Genomic DNA, 27,472 nt, shown 5'->3' on the forward strand with positions numbered 1-27,472 from the left:
CCTAGACTGTGAATTCAAAGTCCTGACATGGGACTTTGGGACATCCTCCCCACCGGAAAGGTATTAAATATAATAATAATAGTCGCGTTTGATACAGCTCCTTATCATGTCTTCAAGACGTCTCAAAGCGCTTCACAGAATATACTGTAAAGTGAATTGACTGTGTATTTTGTGGGCGAAATGTGATGCAATAAATTGAAACAAACTTTGTATTAAATCAACCTTTGGTGCATGTGATAATTACAAACCTTGTTTCCATCAATTGGAATAGTGCTCCCCGCGCTTTGTCCACTCCCAGAACTCCGGACGCTGGCCACGCTTCCCGTACTGCCCACACTGCTCCGGTCTCCACCTGAAATCAGGAGAAGGCAAGCGGTTCTGAATCCAGACACTAGCCGAGCGTATTCCTGTAGTAGGACTACCAGTCATGCAGATTGCATCCTGAATGATGTCCCTCAGACCAGCGATCCCCAGCTTCCAACCATTGTTACTTCACATGATCTCATCATCGCTTTGGATGAAGACCTCAGACCATTTTATCTTATCCATCCAGAATACACCCGCCCAGCTGTCCTCTCATCATAGCAACAAGCTGTTTTTCTTTAAAACAATGAGCCCCAGTGTCCTGGTCTCAACCATCCTTGTTGATAACCAATCACTAAATCCCCGCTGAGTAAAGAAATGCTTCCTAAAGTCTGTTCTGAAATTGTCCTTTTCAACTCTAAACCTGTGTCCTCTTGTTCTGCTCCTTGGCACATCCAAACACATTGTTCTAGGTTTAGTTTGTCAATCCCATTTCAAAACTACCATTATTCTACAAGGTCCTTTCTGAGACCACTATTCTTGATGAGCCCTAACTTGTCTGATTGTTGCACATCACTAGTTCCTCTAACACTGGGGTTCATCTTAGTTCCTTTCCTCCACACTGCTGCTGGGTATCTCTCTTATGTTGTAGTGACCAGAAATGTATGCAGTACTCTAGGTGTGGCCTGACCAGTGCACTGTACAGCTTGAGTATGTCTTCTGCGGATCTGAACTTAACTGATTTGGCAATATAGCCCAACATCCCATTTACCTTGCTTATTGCTGCCTCACACTGTTTTGACACAGTGAACTATGAGTCAAGTAATACCTCTGGATCTCTTTCAGCTTCTGCCCTTGGCAAGTGCTTGGGGTCTAAAAACAATAGTCATAACAGAAGTGCAAACAGCAACTCGTACCGATAACTAATGGGTCACTTGGACCAGTGGGAACTCCAGAGCGCACAGCCAGTGGGTAGGCTTGATGCACAGGGTGGAATTTTAGTTTGTGTGCAACAATAATTACACTAATGCTATTAATATTGACTGCAGATCAGTCTTGCAGCTTCTGATAAGGAAACCACATAAAGCGCTATTGTTTACACCTAACATTGCAACTTTTGTGAATGATATTCATCCTTGCAATTGCTATAAACTTAAAGCACTTACTGTTAAGTGTAGTGATTGTGTATTTGTAGGAGATTTGCACACAACGACCATCAATCTGTTAGAATGTGAATAACCAATTGATTTTGCAGTATTGTTGGCCAGGAAACGCCCTTCTCTTTCCTAATAGTGTTACGAGATCTTTAACGTACACCCCTACAGGCCTCTTTTTAACATCTCACGTGAAGACGGCACCTCCGACAATGCATCGCTCCTCCAGAACTGCACTGGAGTGTCTGCCTGGACTATGAGACCCCAACCCACAATTTCTGAATCACAGGTGAGAATACTACCAGTTGAGCAGAGCCGACACCTTGGAAACCATTGAGCCTCACACAGAAACTCAGCCACTTCACGTTTGCCCTGACACTAAGACAGATTGACGGTTTTACCCAAGCCCTTTCATGTCAATTATTTTTTTTTGGTCAGCTGTGTGTCTAACACATGTGGAAATCCTTTACCATGCTTAAGATTTTCCAAACCAAACAGAGTTCCACCTGCACATGGAAAAAACAGACATAGCAAAAGATTTCCTTAAGCAAAAATTACATTGGATATCGGGATGAAGGACTATTGCTTTCACTTACTAAAATAGACTATAATTTAAAGCTTTCAGAAAAGATCAATGTAACAATCCATAGTTTTAGAAGTGCTTGGAGCTGCCTCATTGATCCAGATTCTATGAAATTATGTCTGAAATTCCATCTGTGGGACGATTTTGCTTTAATATTTAATACCCCAGAAAACCAGCTTCCACATTTAAACTGAACTGAAGAACGTGCCACAATTCTGCGTCATCTGAAATTTAAGACAAAATGAAAGAAACAATTTTAAGGCTCAGACTAGGTGAAATGTCAAGTCATTTATGTTCTTACAGAAAATCAGGAAATGTTAATATTGTACCCCGGCCAAGAGAATAAAAGAAAGTATTCCCAGTCTGAATTGATTTTGCTTTCGTGCCAAATAATTGTTTTCTCTTCGGCAATTCTTGACTTTCTATAAAAATCAGGTTGGTTCAAAGGTTCAGGTAAATTTCAGCGAGAGAAGTATGTCTGTGATTGTGTCTACTTTTGTCCACAGGTTTGCCAGGAGATGCTTGGAAGAAATATGGAGTTTGGAAGTTAAATGTAGTGATGACATAATTTGTTTTATTGGTCACATTTTAATAAAGCACTGTGTGAATATAGGGCACTGCATGAACCCTCTTACCCTTCCAGTAACTCGCACAGCACTAAAGTGCCAACAGCGTTTATTTTCCCAATAAACTTCCCTCATTCAAAGCATTAAAGGCTTTCATTTTCCACTGCAAAGATGCTTTTCAAATAGGCACTCGCTTAACACATTATTGCAATATGGGAAAGATAGCATCAAATCCTGAATTCCCACACACTAAAAAAATGTAATCTCGGTAAAATTTACTTTTGTTTTGTGTTTGCCAGGTGTCTGACCCATACAGAAACCCATCACTATGCTTAAAAGACTCCAAACCAAACGCTGAAAGTTCCACATATGTATGGTTTCCATTGTCTGATATGGAGTCCACAGTCTAGCCTCTGAAGGATGTACGCTGCTCAACTAATGCTGAGGAGTTCAAGGCACACACTGGCAAGAGACTTGGAGACTCTAGAGTTACATGGTTCTGTCATTGAATGGTTCAGATCATACTTCTCACACTGCCTCAACTTCATCTCCACGAACGGTTTCTACTCCAGCCCCTGCACCGTCTCTCCTCCAGCCCTCGCACCGTCTTGTGCGGCGTTCCTCAAGGTTCTGTCCTTGGTCCCCTCCTCTTCAATATCTAATATGCTCCCTCTTGGTGACATCATCCGAAGACATGGGGTCAACTTCCACATGTATGTGGATGACACCAACTGTATCTCTCTGCCTCCGCCCTTGACTCCAAAACCCACTACTGTGCTGACAGAATGTCTGTCAGACATAAAATCTTGGATGAGAGCGAACTTTCTACAGCTGAACGTCAACAAGACGGGGCTCCGCCAGTGCCTCACCATCAGGCTGCTGAAACACTCATCCATGCATTCATCACATCTAGGCTCGACTATGCCAACTCCCTGCTTTGTCGGCCTTCCCAACTCTTCCCTCTACAAGCTCTGCAGAACTCTGCAGCTCGTGTCCTTTCCTGTACCAGGCTCCGTGACACCATCACCCCCACTCTAACTCGGCTCCACTGGCTTCCCATCACACAAAGGATACAGTTCAAATTCCTTGTCCTCTCCTTCAAGGCCCACCACAGCCTTACCCCTCCCCACCTCTGCAACCTGCTGACTCCATATCAACCTGCTCCCTCTGCTCAGCAGGCTCTGGCCTGCCCACCATCGGCGGTCGGGCCTCTAGCCTCTCTGCTCCCACCCTCTGGAACTCCATCCTACATTCCCTTCAACTCGCTCCCTCCCTTGCCTCCTTCAAGGCGTGTCTGAAAATCCTCCTCTTCGACCGTGCCTTCGGCCACCCTCCTACTCTCCACAAACCCAACCCCCAGCTCGGGTCCAAATCCCTGACTGTCCAGCGCCTTGGGACGTCCTCCCGATGTGAAAGGCGCTATACAAGTGTAATTTGTATTGTATTGGGAGTACTCAGCTAAATGCACTGTTATTGCAAACACTGGCCTTAGTAATGATTCTTTTTGTGATGAGCATTAATAGGCACCTTATATCCATTCAGACTTTACATTCACAACAGGTCAATGATTAAAACAAACTCACCATCGTTCACATGTATATACACACACACACTGGATCTTGGGTTTTCCTTGTGTAATGATGCCCTCTAGTTAATCACAAGCATCTAGTTAATCTAAAAAGAAGCCTGTTAAATTTAGCAAATTTTATTTACCATCTTACTCCTTAGCAGTTGAATTAATCTTTTTGTGTTAAGCATTTAGATTTTTTTTTCTTACTGCATATTGCTTGTTATCCAGGCTTGTCCAAAGGCTCTTTTTGCAAAGCCATGAGCTGATGTGAAGCTGAGCCACGCATTTCCACAACAGAAAGGCATGGTTTGTGTTGAGTTAACTGATCTCAGCCTGGGAGATACTGGAGTTTCTGTAAATGGCTTCAGTGTCCTTGGTTTGTAGGGAGTGGAGGAGATGGGGTAAGTTATCCGTTTCACTGCTGCTAGGTTTTAGTATGACACAGTTGAGTCACCAATAGCTGTGCCTTTCTGGAGCAGGATTTTGACTAGAAGTGAAAAACGTGGCTCTAAACAAGGTACAAGTGACTTACTTAAGTTCAAGTAACTTTGTGTAAATAGCTCCATAGAGATAAACTGATGAATTACACTAATGGGGGATGAGATTCGGGAGGAGGGGTTCAGACGCCAAAGCACTTTCAAACTATGACCCATATCCACTGAGAGTGAGTGGAGGATGCCAACAGTGATTAGTGATGGTGAAATGAATTGCAGTTGGAAGGGTTTTAGCTCAATCTACCTGCAAACGGTTTTCGCAGCACCCAGATCTCCTCTGTGGTAGTGGTGGCTGGCTGCACTGGAGATGGTTGGGAAGGGCTGGATTCGGAACCTCGAGAACCTGCAGGAATGTCATCGAAATCCGGAATTTTATTTTAATTTTCAAAATCACCTACATTCCAGACCACGCTTTGTACTCTATTCTGCACGATAACAGCAAGGCACTTTATTAAACTGAAAACAGCAATAAGACGTGCAAAAACTTTTAATCCCCAAACTCAAATGATAGAAAGGAATAATCTGACGCATTTAATTTTGTGTTACAAAATTCTGTGGAACTGGCAAATAAAACTAATTCAGCTTCTCAGATCAGATATTTGGAAATTGCCCACATAAATAATTTCCAGCTCACATAGTACGAGACCCATGTTGATGAACAGAAGACATTAGAGGCATAAGATTGGATCTAGACTCAGCCTGAGAAAACATTTTATACTTAATATTCAGGATCACGGGAATTGTGGAAAAGTTCTTACATTCCGTTTTCATTAGGAAGCCGTTTTCTCCACAGTCCTTAACAAGAAACAACTTGCAAACTAAGACTGAATGGAAGAATGTTCCACAATTCTATGTCATCTTACATTTTAAGGCAAAATAATCTTGCAGACTAGGTCAAGGTGAAATTTCTCCTTTCTAAATCTGAATAGTTTCTTCACTCTCACTACAGTTTAACCATTTCTATCATCTATGGATGATAGAAATCTTTAGCGACAGTTCCAAGGTGCAAGAGGATGACCATGTCTGGGTGACAGGTTATTCACAATTAACTACTCCACACTAAACCATTTAAGATGGGAGGTGCTAACCTGTCTCTCTATTCTCCTCCCACCACTCTTCCCTTCCACCTTGGCGAACCTGCGACAATGAATCAATTCCTCTTGTAGCAGAGCTATGAAATGGGTCAACTCTACAGTGAAACTCAGACTCCACTCAGCACAGCAGTCACAGTACACCTTTAATTCAGTTTCCTGATAAGGAACCTGTGACCTTCAATTCAACTTTAAAACCCCTTCAGAATCATGAATAATTCTTAAGTTCACTTTTTGCCAGCTGTTTTTCCAAAGGTCTTTTTAAGAACACCAGGAATTCGGTTTCCAAAGTGAAGTCTTTCATAATGTGCTTGATTTTAAATTTAATGGTCTTAAGGCTAGGTCTGTGGAGGAATTTCAGGCCTTGGAGAATGCCAGTGCAGTCCTCCCTACTCAGTAATGGAAAGTAACCAGAGGTGCCACTAAAACAAGCAGCAATGGTATGCATTGAGAATGAAATTTTCCTGTTGCATCAGTACATTGTGAACGTTACTGCACAATGAATATTTCACTTGTTAGTTTCTGATGAAAAAGTACTCATGAAATGTCTAATGAAGCATACTTAAGTTCACATGGCACTCGTTAATGTTCAGAGGTAAAGGGCAGAGGAAGCTCCATATAATCCTTCATTTGTGACAGCACAAAATCGTTATCAATAAACAGGTCCTCACGCAATGATGTCATTCACAATCATGTTTTACAATTAAACACTAGCAATAATCCTTGCATTTCATGCAGCACCATAATATCAAAATGTCTCAAAGTACGTCACACTTCAGTGACTGTTTTTGTAGCGAATCGTGCCAGCCAATTTGCACACAACCATGTCCTAAAACAGTTATCAAATAAATTAGCAATTTATCTGGGAGATTATTGGCCAAGGCTCTGGGAGAAACTTCCTTCATTTTTTGAATAGTGTACAGGATGTTTACATTCCACCTAAGAAGGCAGAAGGGACCTCAGTTTAACATTTCATCCAAAGGACAACATTGGAACATAGGAATTAGGAGCAGGACAAGGCCATTCGGCCCCTCGAGCCTGTCCGCCATTCAATAAGATCATGGCTGATCTTCTAACCTAACTCCTCAACACCTCTAACAAAACAGCTCTCCCCTAGCACTGAACTAGAGTGTCAGCCTAGACTGTGAGTTCAAACTCCCAATGTGGGCCTTGAACCCTCAATCTCTGACCAAGAGTGAATGAATAAAAGTAAATCCAAGCAGAAAGTGCCTACTGCTTCATGCAGAATTCTGATAGAAAGAAATTCTTTATGTGGGATGGAATGTATATTAAAAAAAACTGTCTTTCTGAATTGCAGTTTTCAATTCTCCTGAGTTACTTAAACATTCAATTATAAACAGCATTGTAGGAAAGGCTGCTATTCTTTTAAAGCCATATATAAAGGGTTAATTGGCTGCTGCGTTTTGCCCAGAAAATACAGTCAATCCATGTTCCAGCATATTCTGTGAAGCGTATTGAGACCTCATAACTACGTGATTAAGGCGCTATATCAAATACGAAGATTATTACTATTATAAAGCTGGACTTTTTCCCACTGATACCTTGTAGTAGATTATACGGCATGTGTATAATCCTTCCTCTGTCTTCTCTATATTTATTTGCACTTCATCACATACATTGCCACTTATCTGCCAGGCAGGATCAGCCCATGGCCACTAGACTGATGGAAAAAAATGATATATAGTTGCTATCTTACTATGGGGAATGGATGCTTGACTAATGCACTACCTGACTGAATGGGCGTAAGCAGTCAATCAATAGGGATAATGTTGCATAGACATCAGACATTGGTGACTTAAAACCACTAGGCTGCCAGCGAAATACCCACCTTACTCTTTTAACATGAAGCACAGGCCCACACTGGTCTCAGATATCACCTTAGCACAGCTCCAGGGCAGAGCAAGGCAACATTTTAAAGCTCTAACATCTGTGAAGTTAACCTTAATCTTCACATGCACCATGTCACATTTGCTTAAACTCCTTTGTCATACGGAACAGCTTTTCGACATCTTTCAGAAAACCATATTGTATCCAGTAAAGGTCCATAAGAAAGGGGTATAGCAGTATCATCAGTCAACAACAATAAGAAAATTACATTTGTATAGTGCCTTTCACGTCAGGATGACATCCCAAAGCGCTGGACAGTCAGTGTTTTGGACCCGAGCTGGGGATAGGGATTGGGGAAGTAGAGGGCAGAGGGGGAAGCAGGATGATCGAAAGTGCAATCAAAGGGGAGGGTCTTTAAATGGGTCTTGAAGGAGCTAAGGGAGAGGTGAGGCAGAGGAACTGTGGGCTGGAGTTCCAGAGGGTGAGGCAAAATGGCAGAATGTCTGCCTGCCAATGGGTGAGGCAGGGGACGTGAAGCAGGCTGGAGCCCGCTGAGTGGAGGCAGCGAGCAAGATGGTAGGGTGTTAGGTCACAGAGTTAGGGGAGCAAGACCATGGAGGGTTTTGAAGGATAGGACCAGGATCTTGAACTGTATCCTCTTTGTGATGGGAAGCCAGTGGAGTCGGGCGAGGATGGGGGGATACGGTCACAGAGCCTAGTGTGAGAGAAGACACTGGCTGCAGAGTTTTGGATGATCTGCAACCTATGGAAGGAAGAGTTGGGAGGCTGACAAGCAAGGAGCTTGCATAGTGACGTCTGGATGTTATGAATGTGTGTATGAGGGTGATGCTGTCAGCGCCTGAGGTGTGGAGGCGTTGACGGGAGCCAATCAGGAAAGCCTCGGTCTTGTTGACGTTCAACTGAAGAAAGTTAGTTCTCATCCAAGACTTGATATCTGGATGAGAGCTGTTGGACAGTCCTGTCCAAACTCAAATTTGCTCTTAACAGGAACTGAACATGCATCTAATGGGGAATTCTATACAAGTCTGCAACAAACGTGTCCAAGTATAACACTCTTGGCGAGATAGAGTGCAGTATCAGATATCAGAAATCAAACACAGTGGCCCTCTGTTGTATATAGTTTCCTCCTCAGTTTACAGTGTCAGTGAACACAGCAAATCAGGGCTGTGTAACTGCTGTATAAACTGGGATGGGCAAGGGGGATAGGGAAATCAATCCATTTTATTTATAGCATTGAGCAGATTCTATCACAGCAAGTCATCTTTATGGAGTTCTGTCCTCCTGAAAACAACGAGAGGACATTTTCACGTTCTTTCCTGGGAATCCAGGTTAACCCCTTTGAGGACCATGATGAAGCTTCTGCAGAGCAAATCCATAGAAAAGAAATGAAATAGAAAGATAATAAATATGGTCAAAGGGTGATGTGGCTATAGAATCCAACCAACATCAAAAGCAACCAGTGAAGTTCAAATATAAAATGGTTTTTATCTATAATAACAATAATCCTTCCATTTGATATAGTGCCTTATCATGTTTTCGAGACATCTCAAAGCGCTTCACCGAATATAGTGGAAAGTGAATTGACTGTATATTTGTGGCCGAATTGTGGCAGCCCATTGCGCACAGCAGTGTTCTACAAATAGTCGTGGATTGAGTGATCAAGTTAATATTATTATTAATTTTTTTTGGAGGAATCAGTACCCCCAGAAACGTTATACGCCAATCGACTAACAACCGGGTTCCTACTTACTGCTAGGTGAACAGAGGCGTTTGGAATAAGGAAACTTGCCCAACTTTTCGCCCTGCCCGGGAATCGACAGACAGGTCTTCTCGCTTGTGAGGCAAGTGCTGTAACCACTGAGCTACAGGACTCCACTCAATTGGATGACAGCCTTTGGTTATTCTATGTGCAATGTTAATAACTTCTAGTCTATTGGAGGGCCACAACAGGCCACCCACCCACACCAGGCCACAGGATAGGGCGGGAGGAGGTGGGAGGCACTTCAATAATAATAATGATAATTAATAATTATAATAACAATAATAACAATGCACCTCCCCCAGATTTGAGTATCAGTGAGAGAATGAGTTCAAAGTCCCAACTGGCCTTGTATTCACAACCTTCTGACTGGAAGGTGACAGTACTACCCTCTTAACCAAGCTGTCACCTGCGTTTTGAGCACAAAGATCAGTAATTGAAAAGGCTCTTTAAAACAGTCTACATACTGCACATACAAGCAGCAGCAACTTCTTTCCTCAGCACTTCTACTTCTACAGGGCAAGGCTTCCAATACTGCTGCCTGTGTGTCAGTTACTGGAGTCGATGTACCAGTTGCAGTCAGGAGCCTTGTTTGCTCTTAGCTCCAGTACTTTCTGTTTGTTGAGGCATGATAAAGTCACTAATTCTTGCAGTCACCCACACTGAACAGAAATGACAAGCCTCTAACAACCCCCGCCACATATACACACGTTTAATATCCCACTGCCTTGCGTTGTTTTAGCAACAGTAACATCAAAGTGCAAGCAGTGGTTAAGATACAAAGAGAAATTGGAAATGCTGGAAATCTGAAATGAAAATGGAAAATACTGGGGATGGACTGGGGGTCATTCAGCACCTGAAAGAGAAAGATTGCTAAATATATAATTTTTTGTCTATTTGCAATAGAGGGTTATTGAATTAATATAGTGTATTGAAGGCAGAGGATGAGATACAGAAATTGTACAATAATAAAACAGTGGGTGATGTGAATAGGGTAGATATCAACTCCCATTGAGAGGTGATTAGACAGTTTGTCCCTCAGCCTTGGCCAAAGCCACTCTGGAGATGGAGGATCAAGGTCATTTATTACCATGGGTTGGAACTCCTGACACATTGGATGACCATTCATCCCAGCAGTATATTGTGTACAAACCTTGAGTAGCTTTGTATTTTGCTGTCTGGATACGAGCAGAATCCCAGTGTACTCCCCTATTCCTCCTGTATATGTGATGATGGATTTGACACCCACCTCTATAGAATCTGTGCATTTCTTGTATTGAATGATTGGCCCCAGTCCCCATTTAGTGTGATCAACATCACTCTACTCCATAACGAAAAGATGTTACATGCAAAGTACAGTAGATCTGCCATCTTTATCACTTGCTAATCAAACGGTATAATTTTCATCTCCTGCTTCTGCATAAAGAACATATCACATTAATCCTGACTGATTCCTGACACAGTTTAAAAAAAGTTGGATCATGTCCCCCCACCTCGCACGTGATCACAGAGGTGTGCCGACAACATGTCCCAGAGCTCCTGTCATAAAACCAAATTGGTCAGATGTGGCCTGAAGACGCAAAACAATTAGGCACTTCCAACCGATCAAATCAATTCACCGACATCTTTCCACAGTGACCCTGCTGATAAACAATGAAACTTTTCCTGGCCCCAAAACAAGGAACGTAAAAAAAAATGAAACACATGAAAGTTAATGCACATTTCTTCCGCACAGCCGATGACACAGGGTTTTCCAGAAGTCACTTATTCAGAAATGCGAACACATAATTTTACCATTAAGGTTTTTTGGCTAGCCAGGAAATTCATGGCTCTCAAATCAAAACCGAAAGAACATTGAGATTGGCTTTTGGGAAAACCCTGAGAGGGGCAACAAAAAAGAGAAAGAAGCGTTGATAGACTACCTTGTCCATATGGTAGTTCTTCTATATTGCTATTGGCTCTGTGATAGCCAAAGGAACTGAAAAGTGGCTGATGATGGAAAGGTGGAGGTGGAGGGGGAGGCGGCAGTGAATTAAACTGATGAGAGGAGTCGCCATTGACAATTGCTGTGCCATAGGCTGTGAGCTGTATCTTGTGATATTGCTGAGAACTGTGAGCATAAATAACTGCGTCCCAAGAACCTAAAAATATTGAAAAAAGAAAAAAAGCAAAATGCACAAAGTAAATAACAAAAGGAACTGAAATTTTACAAGCAAATAATGGTTCAGCTGTTTACAAGCTTATAGTGGTAAAGCTTTGAGTTCAGTGCTGATTACATTGGAAGTCCATACCCTTAAGCACAACAGTATTTTTAAATTCCAGTCTTGTGTTTATTTCTTAACGATTGTGGCCTATACTTTGAAAAGACGTGAAACATCTTTACAATGAGGACCTCGAAACGTGGACAACTAACGATTGACCCTTGAGACTAATACATGCAGTCATTATGATAAAAATTCTGTTGAACATTACATGCAGCTCCTTTGACAATGGGTGACTTAAATGGAAAATCCCATGGACATGGTCAAAGGTGTAATATTGAATGGAATTTTTACTCAATTATGAGCTGAACCATTTTTGACCTCTTCACCATTTCCATTATCTGCTGGAGTTATCCAGCTTTCCTTTAGCTTGTATTCCCATTTCCCACAATACAATTTTCTTTATCCTTAATAAAGTCTCTACATCTGACTTTGTATGCTTTCTGTTTAAAGCCATTTTGGAGCAAAAAGCGTACATTTCTGATGCCTAAATCGCTTTGTATTCAAACCGTGTTTGAACCCTTGAATTCAATCTCTAAAACAATGCCGTTCCAGTCAGTGAGTACATGGGTTGACCAGACATGGAAAGTTCGAAACATCATAACAGTCCACAAGAATGAAGAAAGAACATAAATTTACCCTAAATGGAGCTACATAGGTGGGATTTTAGAGTTTTGAGCATTGTGAATTTGGTGAGGGAATTATCACTTGACAACATCTTTAAGGCATTCATCACTAGCATAAAGTGGAACTTTCTAAGAAATGCTTGTTCCAATTTCTTTTAAGCATACAATTTAGTCCATGTTCACATTGAGAAACATAAGAGAGTTTATGTCACAGAGAGAGGCTATTTGGTCCTTTGTGTCTTTACTGGTGTTAGCTTACCCTCTTACCCTCTACATTTCTAATGTATGCTTACCTGCTCTTTCTCCATACCTGTTATTATACAGTATATTAGATTTAATATTATTAAGTCATATTTTACTTGCAAGAAAACAAAGCAGTATTTGCTAGCTCAATGAAACAACTCAACATAAACTGTAATCATGCTGTCGCTTAGCTTACAGTAAAATTAACTTACAATTAGCCTGTGAAATGTGGTTCCCACAGGTCAATGGTATTTTAATGGGCAATTTCTGACTTTACGAGGCTGGCTTTGGAATCAATTATTAGGCAGGTTTATGGTTATATTTTGAAAGCTCTTTTAAAAATTCACCCCTCAAAAAATATTAGCATGTAATTTTATTCCTATTTTCAGTGCACTTATGGAAACAAGCACCAATCAGTCACGTCAAACCTGTAACCATATTTCCTCATAGCTTTGTTCGGAAAGCCACTGCGTACAGTGAAACTGGACTATGAAGAAGACCTTACATTTGATCTGTGCTGAGTTCCCAGCTGAACTGATAGTAGATATAACCTTAGTACCTCTAGGGCTGGAAGTGAAACGTATTTCAACCAGGGTTCCCTCTCCTAACCACTAGCCATTCAGCCCTGTATGTACATGTATGTGGGCATTGGATGAGGACAATTTTGAGTTCATCTGTAACTGATCAAAACATGTTGACCAAGCAGTGTTGAAATGCTTTTTGAAAGTTCCCAGGATAGACTTCTGAATACCAGGGAGGACTTGTGGAATGCTTGTTTGAAACAATTCTCCGCCAAGAAAAGTAACAAAAAAATGTATATTTTCTTAAATGGGTGGGGACTGAGGAAATATTGTAAGAGGAAAAAAAGGTGCAAGTGCAAAAGAGATTGTTCCAGGAGAGAGATTTTCATTCCTACGCTCTCGAGAGTCATGTTTCAGGTCCCTTGACCCAAATGTTAAAAGCAGAGCTCAGGCAAAACTAACCCAACTTAGAAAACCATTGAATCGTGCAACTGTTCAGAAGGATACTCGAGATTTGTTTTATCCTCTTAAAAGAATAGACCATCTTCCTCAATTGGGTCCCATTTCCCCAGTCTTTTTCTCCCCATATCTCGTTATGTATTCTAAGTCAAGCTGCGTGGAGGGCGCTATATAAGTGCAAGTTGTTGTTGTTGTTATTAAGTCTCTATCCATCTCATGTTTCAAACAATTCAATGCATTCAACATCCCTGGCCATCTGGAAAGATGTATTCTACAGCCTTTTCCGTAACAAAAATTCTGGTTTCATGATTAACTCAAATTTAGCTCTAATTTTAAGAGTTGTGTTGGGCTCTCCCACGTTCTAGATTTGTCTATGGGAGGGAAGGGTCTAGCTTGTCATTTTCATTTATTATTTTATTTTATTTTATTTATTGAGTACTACCAGGGATGATAGCCTGATAGCCTGTCCAAACTGGTGACATGAGGTTGGCATGATTGAGCCCACTTCATGGTCAGCAAATTTACCAATAGTAATGGCTTTTGGAATTTAGGTAATACTGTTTTAACGCTAGACAAAATAATTTACTTTGGCCGTCTGGTGCACTGCCACACGGCAATTAGCTGCAGTGACGTCTAATTATCACCATCTGCAGTGCTTCTCTTCTATTGTTCTGCCAATGGAGCGAGTGACCTTTTTAATTTACACTATTGAGTTCTGCAGGATTGTTCACTATTTACTTAAAGGAAGATTGCACTTGTAACGAGAAGCTCACTGCTTTGGGACATTCTAATCGGTATCTAATCATCAAACTCTTCTCTTTATGATTCTGTTGGGTCCCTTTTCTAGTTTTATTGGCTCTTTAATATCTGAACTAGTTTTACAAGGTTTCCAGGGGAGGCCAGGCCAGTTTTCTCCAATGTGGGGTCAAAGAGGCAATTGCTGCTGTGATGTACACCTTTTCAACTTTACTGGGAAGAGGGTGAGAGTGAGAGTTGTCAATCACCACACAGGGCAGCCAGGCGAGGAAACCCCTTCAACATTGAGCTTAGATTTAGGCAGTGCTGTGCCAATTATATATAACATAGCAGGAACATGAAACATTCACCTAACTTACTTAAGAGAGTGATCCTAACTTGAGTCCCAATAAGCTGAAAAGGGCAGGATGCCCAAGGCGACAGATCAGGATTCTGATCGATGCATTTTATTAGCAGAATCTAAATTAATTCTTAATTGGATATGATTGTGCAGGCTAGGCCCAAAGTCTCCAGGTGGTTGCTGAAAGTTAATTTATGGCCTACAATGGTGAGAATGTTGATCTCGTGGCCAAATTAACCCTGGGAGCACACACATAAAGATAAAATAAAAGCACCAGAGCCCTAAAGTGGGGACCAACAATTTAAAAATTGGTTTGTTCACCTCAGGGTCAAAACAAAATGGCAGCGCTCATGTGAAATGCCAAGGTAGAGCAAACCCCTACCTTGCAGAGGACACCATCTAGTGGTGATTCTCTAAACATGCCTTGAATAAGCAACGGCTTGAGTTTAGGAATTCCTGCATACGGTTGATCTTTGGAAATTTATCAATGATCACTGGTAGTGGATTTGTCTTATAAAGTAGCGGCAAAAATTATTTTACATTCAAGAAATGCTACAGACACAATATAAAGATCTTATTGTACCAGGTGCTTAGAGATAATATATTTCTTACATTATTATCAAAGAATGAGATAATTTAGTCAGTTCTCCTTAACCACAAATACTGGAAATACTTTAATTACAGAACAGCTCAGTGCTCAGTATGTGAAGAGATTAGATTATATATTTTCTCACTTTGCATCCTAAAGACACTAAGTCAGGCTTCTTCGGGTTTTCAAGCAAAGCTAAGAAAAGATAATGATATTTTTTACCTGATCTCTTGTTAATCACCTCCACAATAGTCGAGGGGAAGTAACCCACCCGGTCGTTGCCGGTTCGGTTGTCATGGATACATCCTTTCCACCTCCCATCAGGATGCTGCTCCAGGACCTGTTGTAAGAAATGAATAAAAATGAATGAATCAAACCGGCTTGATCTTTGACAGAAATCCAAGTCTGACCGTATTGTTCTGTTTGTTTGGCCTGAATTGTCTGGGGGAAGAGAGCGAGAGGATTCCCTCCAGTCCTGCTCCGCAAACACTGAGGGTGAACAAATTCAGTGATAAACAAGGTCTTTAATATTTCTTGTACAATGGTTGCTGTGTTACAATAAAATATAGCAGTGTATGGTAGGATCCATTTAGTCAGGGGCAGTATGGTTTGGGGGTGTAAGCAGACAGGGTGTGCACCGGTCTGTGTGTTTCTTCACATCCCAAGCTCCTTGGGACGTCCTCCCGATATGAAAGGCACAGTATAAATTCAAATTTGTGTTTGTTGTATTTGTAATTGCTTCCTCACTGGATCTTACCCTTCAAATCACAAGATGCATATCCAATCTGTCACTGCCAATCCCAATAGCCAGTGGGCACCACTAATAGTTGTTTGTTAAATGGCAGCATGTCAAGTACCCATCACTGCTGTCCTGAATTAGGTGGCATTCACCACACCAATGATTGTCGATGTTCCAGATTTATGGCTCAGGTCACTCCGTCCCCATCGATTTAACAGTTACTCTTGAGAACAAGGCTCGTTCAGCTAACACAATAGTTGACAGCTACAAGCTACACATTCTCAGATTAGTAATGGCTGTTATCTGTGTTCTGGACCAAGGCTTTATGGACAGGCTGTTTGCTCTGAAGGAAGAGGCTATAGATTGGTCTTCTGGCACAGTTACAGAAGAATTGTGATTCAATTATTCTCCCTAAATTTTACTGGTCATGTGTGTCAATTCTGGGTCAGTTGGTAGCACTCTTCCTTCTGAGTTAGAAGGTTATGGGTTCAAATTCCATATTCTCACACAGTCCAGGCTGACACTCCAGTGCAGTGCTGGGGAAGCTCTGCACTGTTAGAGGTGCCTTCCTTCTAATGAGACATTTAACCGTCCTATCTACTCAAAAACAGAAGGGAGTTTGGTGCCCTGGCTCACAATCCCCCATGGAGAAAAAAAATTGTCATTCACTTCATAGCTCATTGCGTCATTCACCCAAAAAATATACAGTCACTACACTTTACAATAAAGTCCTGTGAAGGCTCTGAGATATCCTCAGGACCCGAAAGGCACTATACCAAATGCAAGCATTATCAACATTTAATGCTTCTGTAGAACCCAAAGCAGAACAACTGATGTGACACAGGTTCTGTAGTGGTTCCCAGCAATAATTCAACACAGATTGTGGCTGGTGACCACCGTGTATGGCAGCCAGAGGACTCTCCCATTTAAAAATCCTGCCACTCACCCACTCAGCTCCGAATGATTGTCAAAGGCAGAGCACGGACAGCCAATTAGTTGGCAGCTGTGCATGGGATGGGCAGGGTTGAGAGTGAGCGAGTCGGAGAGCCAGGCAAAGGCTATGGGGTAAGCCTACGTCAAAAAGCCCTTCATGACCAATGACACAAATGGTCACTTCAGCTAGACTTGCCCTTGCTATTTACCGATAATCCACTGATTAGGAATGCTTTTATTGCTAATTATGATAGTTGTGTGTGTGTGTAGCGCCACCTGCTGCTTTCTTCACCTCAAAAGACATCCCATCAATTTCTCTCTATGTCGGTGTCATTGATTTATTTATATGTGAAAACACACAGGGGGAAACAAACGTTCACTTACAGCAAAACTGCTACCGAAACACCCTTGATCAAGATATCTAAATGACAAACAATTCTGGCAGATATTACTAAATTACTGTTCAAATATAAACTGCATTGATTTCGTGACATATTAAATTCATAGCTGCATCCAACACAACATGATTCATTTTAAAACTTTTTAAAAAAAAAGTATTTAGAAGTTTTCGTTTGTTTCTCTTCTCATGGTCTCATGATCATCCCTTGGGTTTCCACCATTGCCATCGAGAGGGCAAGCATCCGAACCTGAGAACTGTTTAGCTTTAATTGGCCACTCGGGGGTGTAAACCAGATACAACAATAATAAAAATCCTTTTATGTAGCGCCTATTAACATTGAAATATCTCAAAGCATTTACCGTGTTTTGGAAGTGAATGAGACGGCCTATTTGTGCACAGCAATGTCTCACAAAAAACCATGAACAATTGTACCTGGGGGATTGTTGACTGGGACATGAGGAGAAACTCCTTCTCTTTTCTAATAGTGCTGTGGGATCTTTAATGTCTACCTGAACAGGCATGCAGGATCTGTTTAACGTCTCATCTGAAGGCCAGCACCTCTGACAATGCAGCACACCTACATTGGAGTGACAGCCTAGATTATATGAGTTCAAAGTCCCAATGTGGGAACCCACAATCTTCTGACCCAGAGGCAAGAGCACTACTGTTGGAAAGCAGCTGAATGAAACCTTATTTTCCTGGAAACGGCTTAGTAACAAGGCTTGTGTTTGTGTGTATTTAAAAAGACCATCACAGGACTCTAGCTCCCGCACTACTTATCAGATGAATGTAACTTGCCAATACAGGAAGGTTCCAGTTTATTGTTAGGCAAATATGCAGAGTGGGGCATGCATTCACAAGGGCTCAATATGACACCTGAAGGTGGTTCGACCCTTGATAATTACGCAGTGCATTTCTTCTGCAATAACTGTGAACTGTAAATAAATCTACCAACCTGCAATACACACCTGGTGGAAAATTTCTTTAGTTAAAGTGAGAAAAGTGACAAAAAGTGTTGCGTTTTACATTGTCATGCAAATCAATGAAGTTCAGTCCCTTGTTGAATTAACTGTCTGAAGGGACCGTCAAATCCCAAGCTTCTTGATGGATTATTTAGATGTTTGGTTTTGTTTAACAAGTACATTAAGAATAATCAATTGGATTTAATCAATCAGAGATATTGAACTCAAGGCCAAAGGATTGATAAAGTATGAGAGGATCGCACTGTAATCAAACTCACTGTAATCACATCTCCCCCTTTTACATTAAGACTGGTCAGGTCATAGTTGTTACAGTAGTCCTTCACTGCTCGCACCTGTATGGCAGCAGAAGCTTCTGCAAAGAACAAAACAACAATAAGTAGATGTCAACAAGATGCTCCCTAGATCAAGGCCCCAAATTGTACCTAGTCTCAGCCTGTGAGGTCAATTTGGCAACTGTGGACACTGCTTCTGATTTAGCCATGAATTGGTCAGCTGAGTGTCTGCGCTTTTAAGAGTATCCAAGCCAGACTTAGACTTCCACATATGTATGCCACCTACATATAGAAATTTCCCTGTGTCTTGAATGGAATATGCATGAAGGAGCCAAGGCCATGGGACCCCAGAGTGTGTGCTGGGCCCTGCTGAAGTCGAACCAGCTAAAACACATAGCTTGCCACTGAAAGCACTGTCTGGAAAACTTCCCACTGTTCTTTCTGCTAGGACTACCCTACCATTAGGGCTTGGCTTACAGTGTCGACAGGATATTTTTCAAGCAAAATGATCTCACATTGCAAAAAAAACACTCAGTCCCACTTCTAGACCCACTTCCTGCAGTAACTGACTCTGTAATTATAATCTAGGTGTTTGATAAAGCAACTACTGATCCAAAAGTCTCAAAACGCTGCATAAGGAATTGGTGTCAAGTATAGTAACTGTATTTGTAGGCAACCGCGGCAGCCAGTTAATGTGGAGCAATTTCCTGGGCCAATAGAAAAGTGCGGCTGCACGTTTCCTGCGGAATCCGCCACAAATACCCAAATCTGCTACAAACCCACTATAAAAGTAGATTCTGGGCCACGGGCCTCCCAGCTGGTTACCTGACTTCATTGTGGGTGGGGCAGCTATGGACGCATATGTACAGTGTGGCTCAAGCGGCAAATGGGCTTCCCTCGGAGGCCCCGCGATTATGATTGTCTATGTCTCTGTGTGCGTTTGTGTGAGAGTGTATGATTGTCTGTGTGTCTCTATATGGGAGCAGAGAGCCTGCAGTGTGAGGGGTGAACTGAGTGAGGTGGAACAGAGTGAGAATTGTGTTAAGAAATTTGGTGAGAGTGGGAATTTGGTACAGAGGGGGAAAATCGGTGCATAATTATAAAATATATAAGTTATATTAAAACAAAATAGGAGAGCGAGTGGGTGACCACCTGGCTTGGTAGGAAGAGGGGACGGGCAGTGCAGAAATCCCCTGAGAGTGTGGCACTCACAAACCAGTTCTCTGTACTGAAGACCGGTCAGGGTGATGACACCTCTGGGGAGGGGAGTCAAAAGCAAATGGATGCACAGGGGACACAGGGAAGAGTCTCAATGCAATTGTCATTGGGGACACAATGTTGAAAGGAGTAGGCAGGCGTTTCTGCAAACAAAGACGTGACTCTCACATGGTATGTTGCCTCCCTGGTGCCAGGGTTGAAGACATCATGGAACAGGTGCAAAACATTCTACAGGGGGAAGGGGAACATCCAGAAGTCATGGTCCATGTTGGGATTCATGATGTAGGGAAAAAAAAGGGCTGAGATCCTACAGGGAGAGTATCGGAAGCTAGGGAAAAGCTAAAGAGTAGGACCTCAAAGGTGGTGATCTCTGGATGACTCCCAGTGCCTCGTGCAAGTGAGTATCAAAACAGCAGATCAAACACATGAATGCATGGCTGGAGAAATGGTACAGAAAGGAGGGCTTCAGGTTCCTGGATCATTGGGACCAGTTCTGAGGCAGGTGCGACCTGTACAAGGTGGATGGGTTGCACCTGAACAGGGCTGGGACCAATGTCCTCGCAGAGAGTGCTGTGGGGAAGGGTTTAAACTAATTTTGAGGGGGAAAGGGAATCAGGATGTAGCATTAGAGAGGACAAACAAGTTACATAGAGGGCTGGGAGAGAGGAATAGGAATGTAACAAGGAATAGTCCAGGAAAAGGGGGAGAAATGCATCTGCATTCAGTCGGTTTTGGAGTACATGTGCGTAAATGCACGGAGTGTGACAAATAAGGTTGGTGAGCTGCGGCTCGAGTAGCCACATGGGGTTATGATGTAGTGGCAATAACGGAGATCTGGCTCAAACAAGGGCAGGAATGGGAGCTGAATATTCCCGGCTACAATGTATTCAGGAGGGATAGGGAAGGGAAAAAAGGAAGGTGGGTGGGTGGCAATATTGATTAAAGACACGGTGACGGCCCTGGAAAGGGACGATGTACTAGAGGGTCCAAAAACAGAATCTATTTGGTTAGAGTTAAGGAGCAGAGAAGGAGCTGTTACTCTGTTCGGTGTGTACTATAGACCACCAAATAGTGGGAAGGAGACAGATAAGCAAATCTGCAGCAGATTTCAGAAAGATGCAAAACAATAGAGTGGTGATAATGGGGGACTTCAACTATCCTAACATAGACTGGCAAAATAACAGTGCACAGGGCAAAGAGGGGGAAGGATTCCTGAAATATGTGCAGGATAACTTTCTGGATCAATACGTTTCCAGCCCAATGAGGAAGGAAGCAGTGCTGGAATCTAGTTCTGGGGAATGAAGTGGGGCAAGTGGGCAGGTTTCAGCATCTGGACAACAGTGACCACAACATCAGTAGGTTTAGAGTACTTATGGAAAGGGACAAAGAGCAATCAAAGGTGAAGATACTCAACTGGAAGAGGATTAATTTCAGTGAGTTAAAAAGGGACCTAGTCAAGGTGGACTGGAAAGAAAGATTGGCAGGTAAAACAGCTAACGAGCAATGGGAAACCTTCAAGGAGGAGATAGTTCGGGCACAGAACAAATACATCCCACAAAGGTGAAAGGAGGGCATCCAAACCTCCATGGATAAATAAAGAAATTGGGATTAATATGAAACAGAAAAGGAGGCTTATGATAAATGTCAGGTCCAAAATACAGAAGATAATCAAATATAATATAGAAAGTACAGAGGAGAACTAAAAAAGGAAATAAGAGGGGCAAAGAGATTGTATGAGAAAAGATTAGTGGGTAATATAAAAGGGAACCCTAAGATATTATAAGCATATAAACATCAACAAGATTACATCTGTATAGCGCCTTTCACGTTGGGAGGAAGTCCCCAAGACACTGGACAGTGTACAGCATTTCAGACGTGAGCTGGGGTCAGGGAGGGGGAAGGGGGTTGGCCGATATCATGGTCGAAGAGGAGGGTTTTGAGTTTATTGCGGGAGAGGACACTGACTGGAGAGTTCTGGATTATCTGCAGCCTGTGGAGGGAGGAGTTTGGAAGGCAGACAGGCAGGGCGTCAAAGGCTAGTTAAAGGTAGGGTGGGTCCAATTAGGGACCAAAGAGGAAATCTTCTTGTGGAGGCAGAGGGCATAGCTGACATACTGAATGAGTACCTTGCATTTGTCTTTACAAAAGAAGAGGATGCAGCCAATACCATCGTATCGGAGGAGAGGGGAGTGAAATTGGATAAGAATAAACCGAAAGGCGATACTAAAAAGGTTGTCGGTCCTGAAGGTAGATAAATCACCCAGTCCGGATGGGATGCATCCTCGGTTACTGAGGGAAGTAAGAATTGAAGTAACAGAGGCTCTGGCCACAACCCTTAAATCCTTCTTGAATACCAGGGTGGTGTCAGAGGACTGGAGAGTTGCAAATGTTACTCCCCTGTACAAAAAGGGCAGAAGGATAAATCCGGGAACTACAGGTCAGTCAGCCTAAAGTCAGCAGTCAGGAAACTTCTAGAGACTATAATCCGAGAGACGATCAATTTTCACTTAGAAAAATATGGGTTAATAAAGGACAGCCAGCACGGATTTGTTAAAAGCCGATCATGTCTAACAAACCTGTTAAGAGTTTTTTGATAAAGTAAAGGAGAGGGTGGATGAAGATAGTGCAGTTGAAGTAGTTTATCTTCAAAAAAAGTTTGTTAAAGTGCCACATAAGAGACTTGTAAGCAAAATAGAAGCTCACGGTATTAAAGGGACAGTGGAGCGGATACAGAACTGACAGGGAGACAGAAAACAGAGAGTGGTGGTGAACGGTTGTTTCTCTAACTGGAGGGAGGTGTGCAGTGGTGTCCCCCAGGGATCAGTATTGGGATCACCGCTGTTTGTGATCTACATAAATGACCTGGACTTGGGTATAGGGAGTGCAATTTCCAAGTTTGCAGATGGAAAAATAGTAAACAGTGAGGAGGATAGTAACAGACTGCAAGAGGACACAGACAGACGGGTAACATGGGCAGACACGTGGCAGATGAAGTTTAATGTGGATAAATACAAAGTGATGCATTTGGGGAGGAAGAATGAGGAGAGACAATATACGCTGATGGTACAATCTTAAAGGGGGTGAAGGAACAGAGAGACCTGGGGGTCATATAGTAAATCTTTGAAGGTGGCCGGACAGGGAGATACAGCTGTTAAAAAAGCATCCGGGACACCAGGCTTTATAAATAGGGGCATAGAATACACAAGTCAGGAAGTTATGATGAAGCTTTATATAAACACTGGTGGGGCCTCAGTGAGAGACTGGGTTCAGTTCTGGGCCCCACAGTTTAGGAAGGAGGTCAAGGCACTGGAGAGGGTGCAAAGGAGATTGACCAGAATGGTACCAGGAATGAGGGGCGTCAGTTATCAGGAGAGGCTGGAGAAGCTCGGATTGTTCTCCTTGGAGCAGAGAAGGTTAAGAGGAGACTTAATAGAAGTTTTCAAAATTATGAGGGGAATTGATAGGGTGAACAGGAGACACTATTCCCAGTGGAGGGTGGGTCAGTAACCCGAGGGCACTGATTTAAAATAGTTGTTAAAAGAAACAGAGGGGAGGGGAGGAGAAATATTTTCACACAGCGAGTTGTTGGGATCTGGAATGCATTGCCTGAAAGGCCGGTGGAAGCCGATTCTATAACAACTTTTAAGATAGTAATTATTTGGGGAGGACAAGCTTGCAGGGCTATGGGGAGAGAGCGGGGGACTGGGGTTGATTTGTAAGTTCTTTTCAAAAAGACGGCACAGACATGATGGTCTCGTTCTGTGCTGTATGATTCTATGATGTGTGTGAGTGTGTGATTGTCTGTATATCGCTCTGTGGGTGTGTGCGAGAGTATGTGATTGTCTGTGTGTGTTTGAGAGAGTGTGTATGATTGTGTGTCTGTGTGTGAGTGTGTATGATTGTGTGTGAGAGTGTGTGATTGTATGTCTCTGTGTGTGAGTGTGTATGACTGTGTGTGAGAGAGTGATTGTGTGTCTCTGTGTGTGTGATTGTGTGTCTCTGTGTGTGTGAGTGTGTGTGATTGTGTGTCTCTGTGTGTGAGTGTGTATGATTGTGTGTGAGTGTGATTGTGTGTCTCTGTGTGATTGTGTGTCTCTGTGTGTGAGTGTGTATGATTGTGTGTGTGAGAGAGTGTGATTGTGTGTCTCTGTGTGTGAGTGTGTATGATTGTGTGTGAGACAGTGTGATTGTGTGTCTCTGTGTGTATGATTGTGTGAGAGAGTGTGATTGTGTGTCTCTGTGTGTGTGAGAGTGGGTATGATTGTGTGTGATTGTGTGTCTCTGTGAGAGAGAGTGTGATTGTATCTCTGTGTGTGTGAGAGAGAGTGTGATTGTGTCTCTGTGAGTTGAGAGAGAGTGTATGATTGTCTGTGTGTGTGTGTGAGAGAGAGAGAGAATGTGTGATTGTCAGCGTCTCTCTCTCTGTGAATGTGTGTGTCTTTCTCGGTCTGTGAGTGTGTGTCTGTCTCTCAGTCTGTCAGTATGTGTGTCTCTCTCTGTGTGTCTGAGTGTTTATCTGTGTGTCACTCTGTGTCTATGAGTGTGTGTGTTTGTGTCTGAGTGTGTGTGTCCTTTGTGTCTGAGTGTGTGTCTCGGTGTGTGTGTGCGCGTGTCTCTCTCTGTGAGTGTGTGTGTATTCTGTCATAGAATCGTACAGCACAGAAAGAGGCCATTCGGCCCACCGTGTCTGCGCCGGCTCCGAAAAGAGCTTCCAACTCAATCCGCTTTCTCTCCATAGCCCTGCAATCCTGTTCTCCCCAAATACCCATCTACTTCTCTCTTAAAAGTTGTTATTGAATCGGCTTCCACTACCCTTTCAGGTAATGCATTCCAGATCCCAAAAGCTCGCCGGGTGAAATTTTTTTCCTAACTTCCCCTCTGTTTCTTTTAACAGCTCTCTTAAATCGGTGTCCTCGGGTTACTGACCAGTGGAAACAGTTTTTCCCGGTTCAATCTATCAAATCCTCTCATGATCTTGAAAACCTCTATTAAATCCCCTCTTAATCTTCTCTGCTCTGAGGAGAATAATCCTAGTTTCACTCACCTCTCCTCATAACTAAGGTCCTTCATTCCTGGTACCATCCTGGTAAACTTCCTTTGCACCCTCCCCAATGTCCTAACATCTTTCCTAAAGTGCGGTGCCCAGAACTGAACGCAGTCTCCGACTGAGGCCTAACCAGCATTTTATATTCAACATAACCTCCTGACTTTTGTATTCTATGCCCCTATTTATAAAGCCTAGTATCCCGGATGCCTTTTTCACAGCTTTATCTACCTGTCCTGCCACCTTCAGAGATGTGGACCCCCAGGTCTCTCTGTTCATTTGCCCCCTTCAAGATTGTACCATCAGCTTACACTGCCTCTCCTCAGTCTTCCTACCGAAACGCAACACTTCGCATTTCTCCACATTAAACCTCATCTGCCACATTGCTGCCCATTTTACTAATCTGTCTAAGTCCTCTTGGAGTCTGGTGCTATCCTCCTCACCATTAACTACTTTTCCTGGCTTAGTGTTGTTTGCAAATTTGGAAATTGTGCTCCCTATATCCAGGTCCAGATCATTAATATAGATCAGAAAGAGCAGTGGTCCCAATACCGACCCCTGAGGGACACCACTACACACCTCCCCCAATCAGAAAAGCAACCGTTTACTACCACTCTCTGCTTTCTATTTCTTCATGTTTAGTTTTTATCAACAAAAGGAAAAAATGTAGGTTGGCAGTAAAATATACCTCAATAGCATCAATCAACAACCCTGCCGTTTTCTACAAAATCTGACAAGTTTCCCTGCAATTTTCTGCAAAATTGACAAATCTGGGCAAATATTTCCGCACTTTTCTTTTGGCCCAGGCAATGTCCCACAAACACTCATGGAGTGAAAGATTTTTTGCCAGGACGTTGGGAGAGACTCTTTTTTCGGGAAGTGCTGTGGATTTTTAACTCAGTTATTTCTATAAACTTCCCTTCTGGTGCCAAACTGATATTTGTCCAGCTCTTTCCCGGCGTGTTCTACTGGCAGTCTATTCTACACAGTTAGTGCTCCAGCCACAATTTTGGTGAACTTAGATGTGTGCATTGTGCACCCCCCACCTCCCCAATGCATTCTCAATGACTAAATCCATGATTTGGGGCCTTCAATACCAGTGATATTAATGTCTTAGGTGCCTCCATTGAGGAATCTAACCATGTTCACCTACAAGCACACCGTCACTACACTTCATAGTAAAATCCTATGAAGTGCTTTGAGACTTTGACATGATAATCTGTGTCAAAGATTATTAGATTATATCAAGTCTTCTCTTATTAAGATGAGCTCTTATTAAGATGAGCTCCAAGGTCCTGTTTCACTGAGGTGACATGTTGCCTGCAGACATGGCACGATGCACAACCATAGACAAGAAGCTGACTTGTAACAAGGTACCAAAGGCTCTCATTCCATCTTGGGGCCCTGTCTGAAAATCCTGGCACATCTCTTCACCTTTTGTGGCCTACCTCGGAGCATTTGTTTGATTTCTCTGCTCGCCTGTGTGGCTGTGAACTGGTTGACGATATCCAGGGCAGTCTGATTGTACGTGTTCTTGATATGTGCATTAATTCCACTCTGAAACAGAAGAAAAATATTCAAAGGTAAAGCAATGAAACCTACAAAACCCTCTCAAAGCCTGATGTCATCCTTACCCCATAAATTATGATATTTATTAGAAACATAGAAGAACAGGAGAAGGCCCTTCAGTCCATTGAGACTGTTCCACAGTTTATTTGATCTTGGTAGATCTCCTAATCCCAATGGCCCTCTCTTAGAATCTTTCAGCATAGAAGGAGGCCATTTGGCCCATCGTGCCTTGCCAGATCTTTGAAAGAGCTACCAACTAGTCCCACTCGCCCGCTTCTACACCATAGCCCTGCATTTTTTTTCATTTTCAATTACATTTTCAAGAGCTTTTCAAGTACTCTTGGGCCATTCCTTATACTTCTACTACTTACATACTTGTCTACCTCATTTAAACATGCAATCAGATTAATCAAGAATTTTGCACCAATGAAACACTACAGTGATTAACCAAGTTCATTTCAGTTTGCGAAAGAATGATTTTTTCTACTTTTATCCACACTCAAATAATGCTCGAGGCTGCATCTGAAAGGAATGGAGCTCAGTGTTGGAAGATCAAATCAAAGTGCTGGGTTTTTACAAATCTTCTATTTAAATAAGGTCTCTCTGTCTCGGCCCCCCACCACCCTCTTCCCCAGAGACACTTACTTCCAGTAACAAACGGACCACTTCTGTTTTGCCACATAATGCAGCTTCATGCAGAGCTGTCCCCGCCTTTGTCTGCCGGTTGATGTCTATGCCAGCCTGCAGCAGAAGCCTGCCACACAAAACAACATTATTACAGGTAAACAGCATTGACAATTTCAGATCCTGGTAAATGCGCTTGTGTACAGCAGCTTCAAAGCCGATTGGAACATCACAAGGAGGCAGCGGAGAGACGAGAAACCTGGAATTTCTCACAGTCTTTTTTCCACTGTTTTTAAGAGTCACTGAAAACACAAATATTAAAAATAAACTGAATTGTTTTTCCAAAATCCACTCCACACTCAATATTAAGTCAATGGTCTCAAGCTCAAGATCAGCGATTCTGTGCCTTGGACAGCTCTGGGGAGTGAGTATCCTGTATAAATAGGAGTGAGAAATGATCTCCACCAGTATTGGAAGGACACCATTCTCTTTGCTGGAAGAATGCT

At 42.5% G+C, this 27,472-nt stretch overlaps 1 protein-coding gene across 1 annotated transcript in view; it reads right to left on the reverse strand.

Moving 5' to 3' along the window:
- Positions 1–27,472, reverse strand: part of caskin1 (CASK interacting protein 1) — a 292,667-nt gene that overhangs the window by 31,223 nt on the left and 233,972 nt on the right. The window contains exons 7-13 of the mRNA XM_042341142.1: positions 26,988–27,096; positions 26,222–26,330; positions 18,497–18,591; positions 15,407–15,524; positions 11,312–11,530; positions 4,915–5,013; positions 249–352 (exon numbers count right to left, since the gene is read on the reverse strand). Of these exons, the coding sequence (XP_042197076.1) occupies positions 249–352; positions 4,915–5,013; positions 11,312–11,530; positions 15,407–15,524; positions 18,497–18,591; positions 26,222–26,330; positions 26,988–27,096 (853 nt within the window). The remainder of the gene's footprint in view (positions 1–248; positions 353–4,914; positions 5,014–11,311; positions 11,531–15,406; positions 15,525–18,496; positions 18,592–26,221; positions 26,331–26,987; positions 27,097–27,472) is intronic.

Source organism: Callorhinchus milii, unplaced genomic scaffold, assembly GCF_018977255.1.
Source record: "Callorhinchus milii isolate IMCB2004 unplaced genomic scaffold, IMCB_Cmil_1.0 Scaffold16, whole genome shotgun sequence".
Lineage (NCBI taxonomy): Eukaryota > Metazoa > Chordata > Chondrichthyes > Chimaeriformes > Callorhinchidae > Callorhinchus > Callorhinchus milii.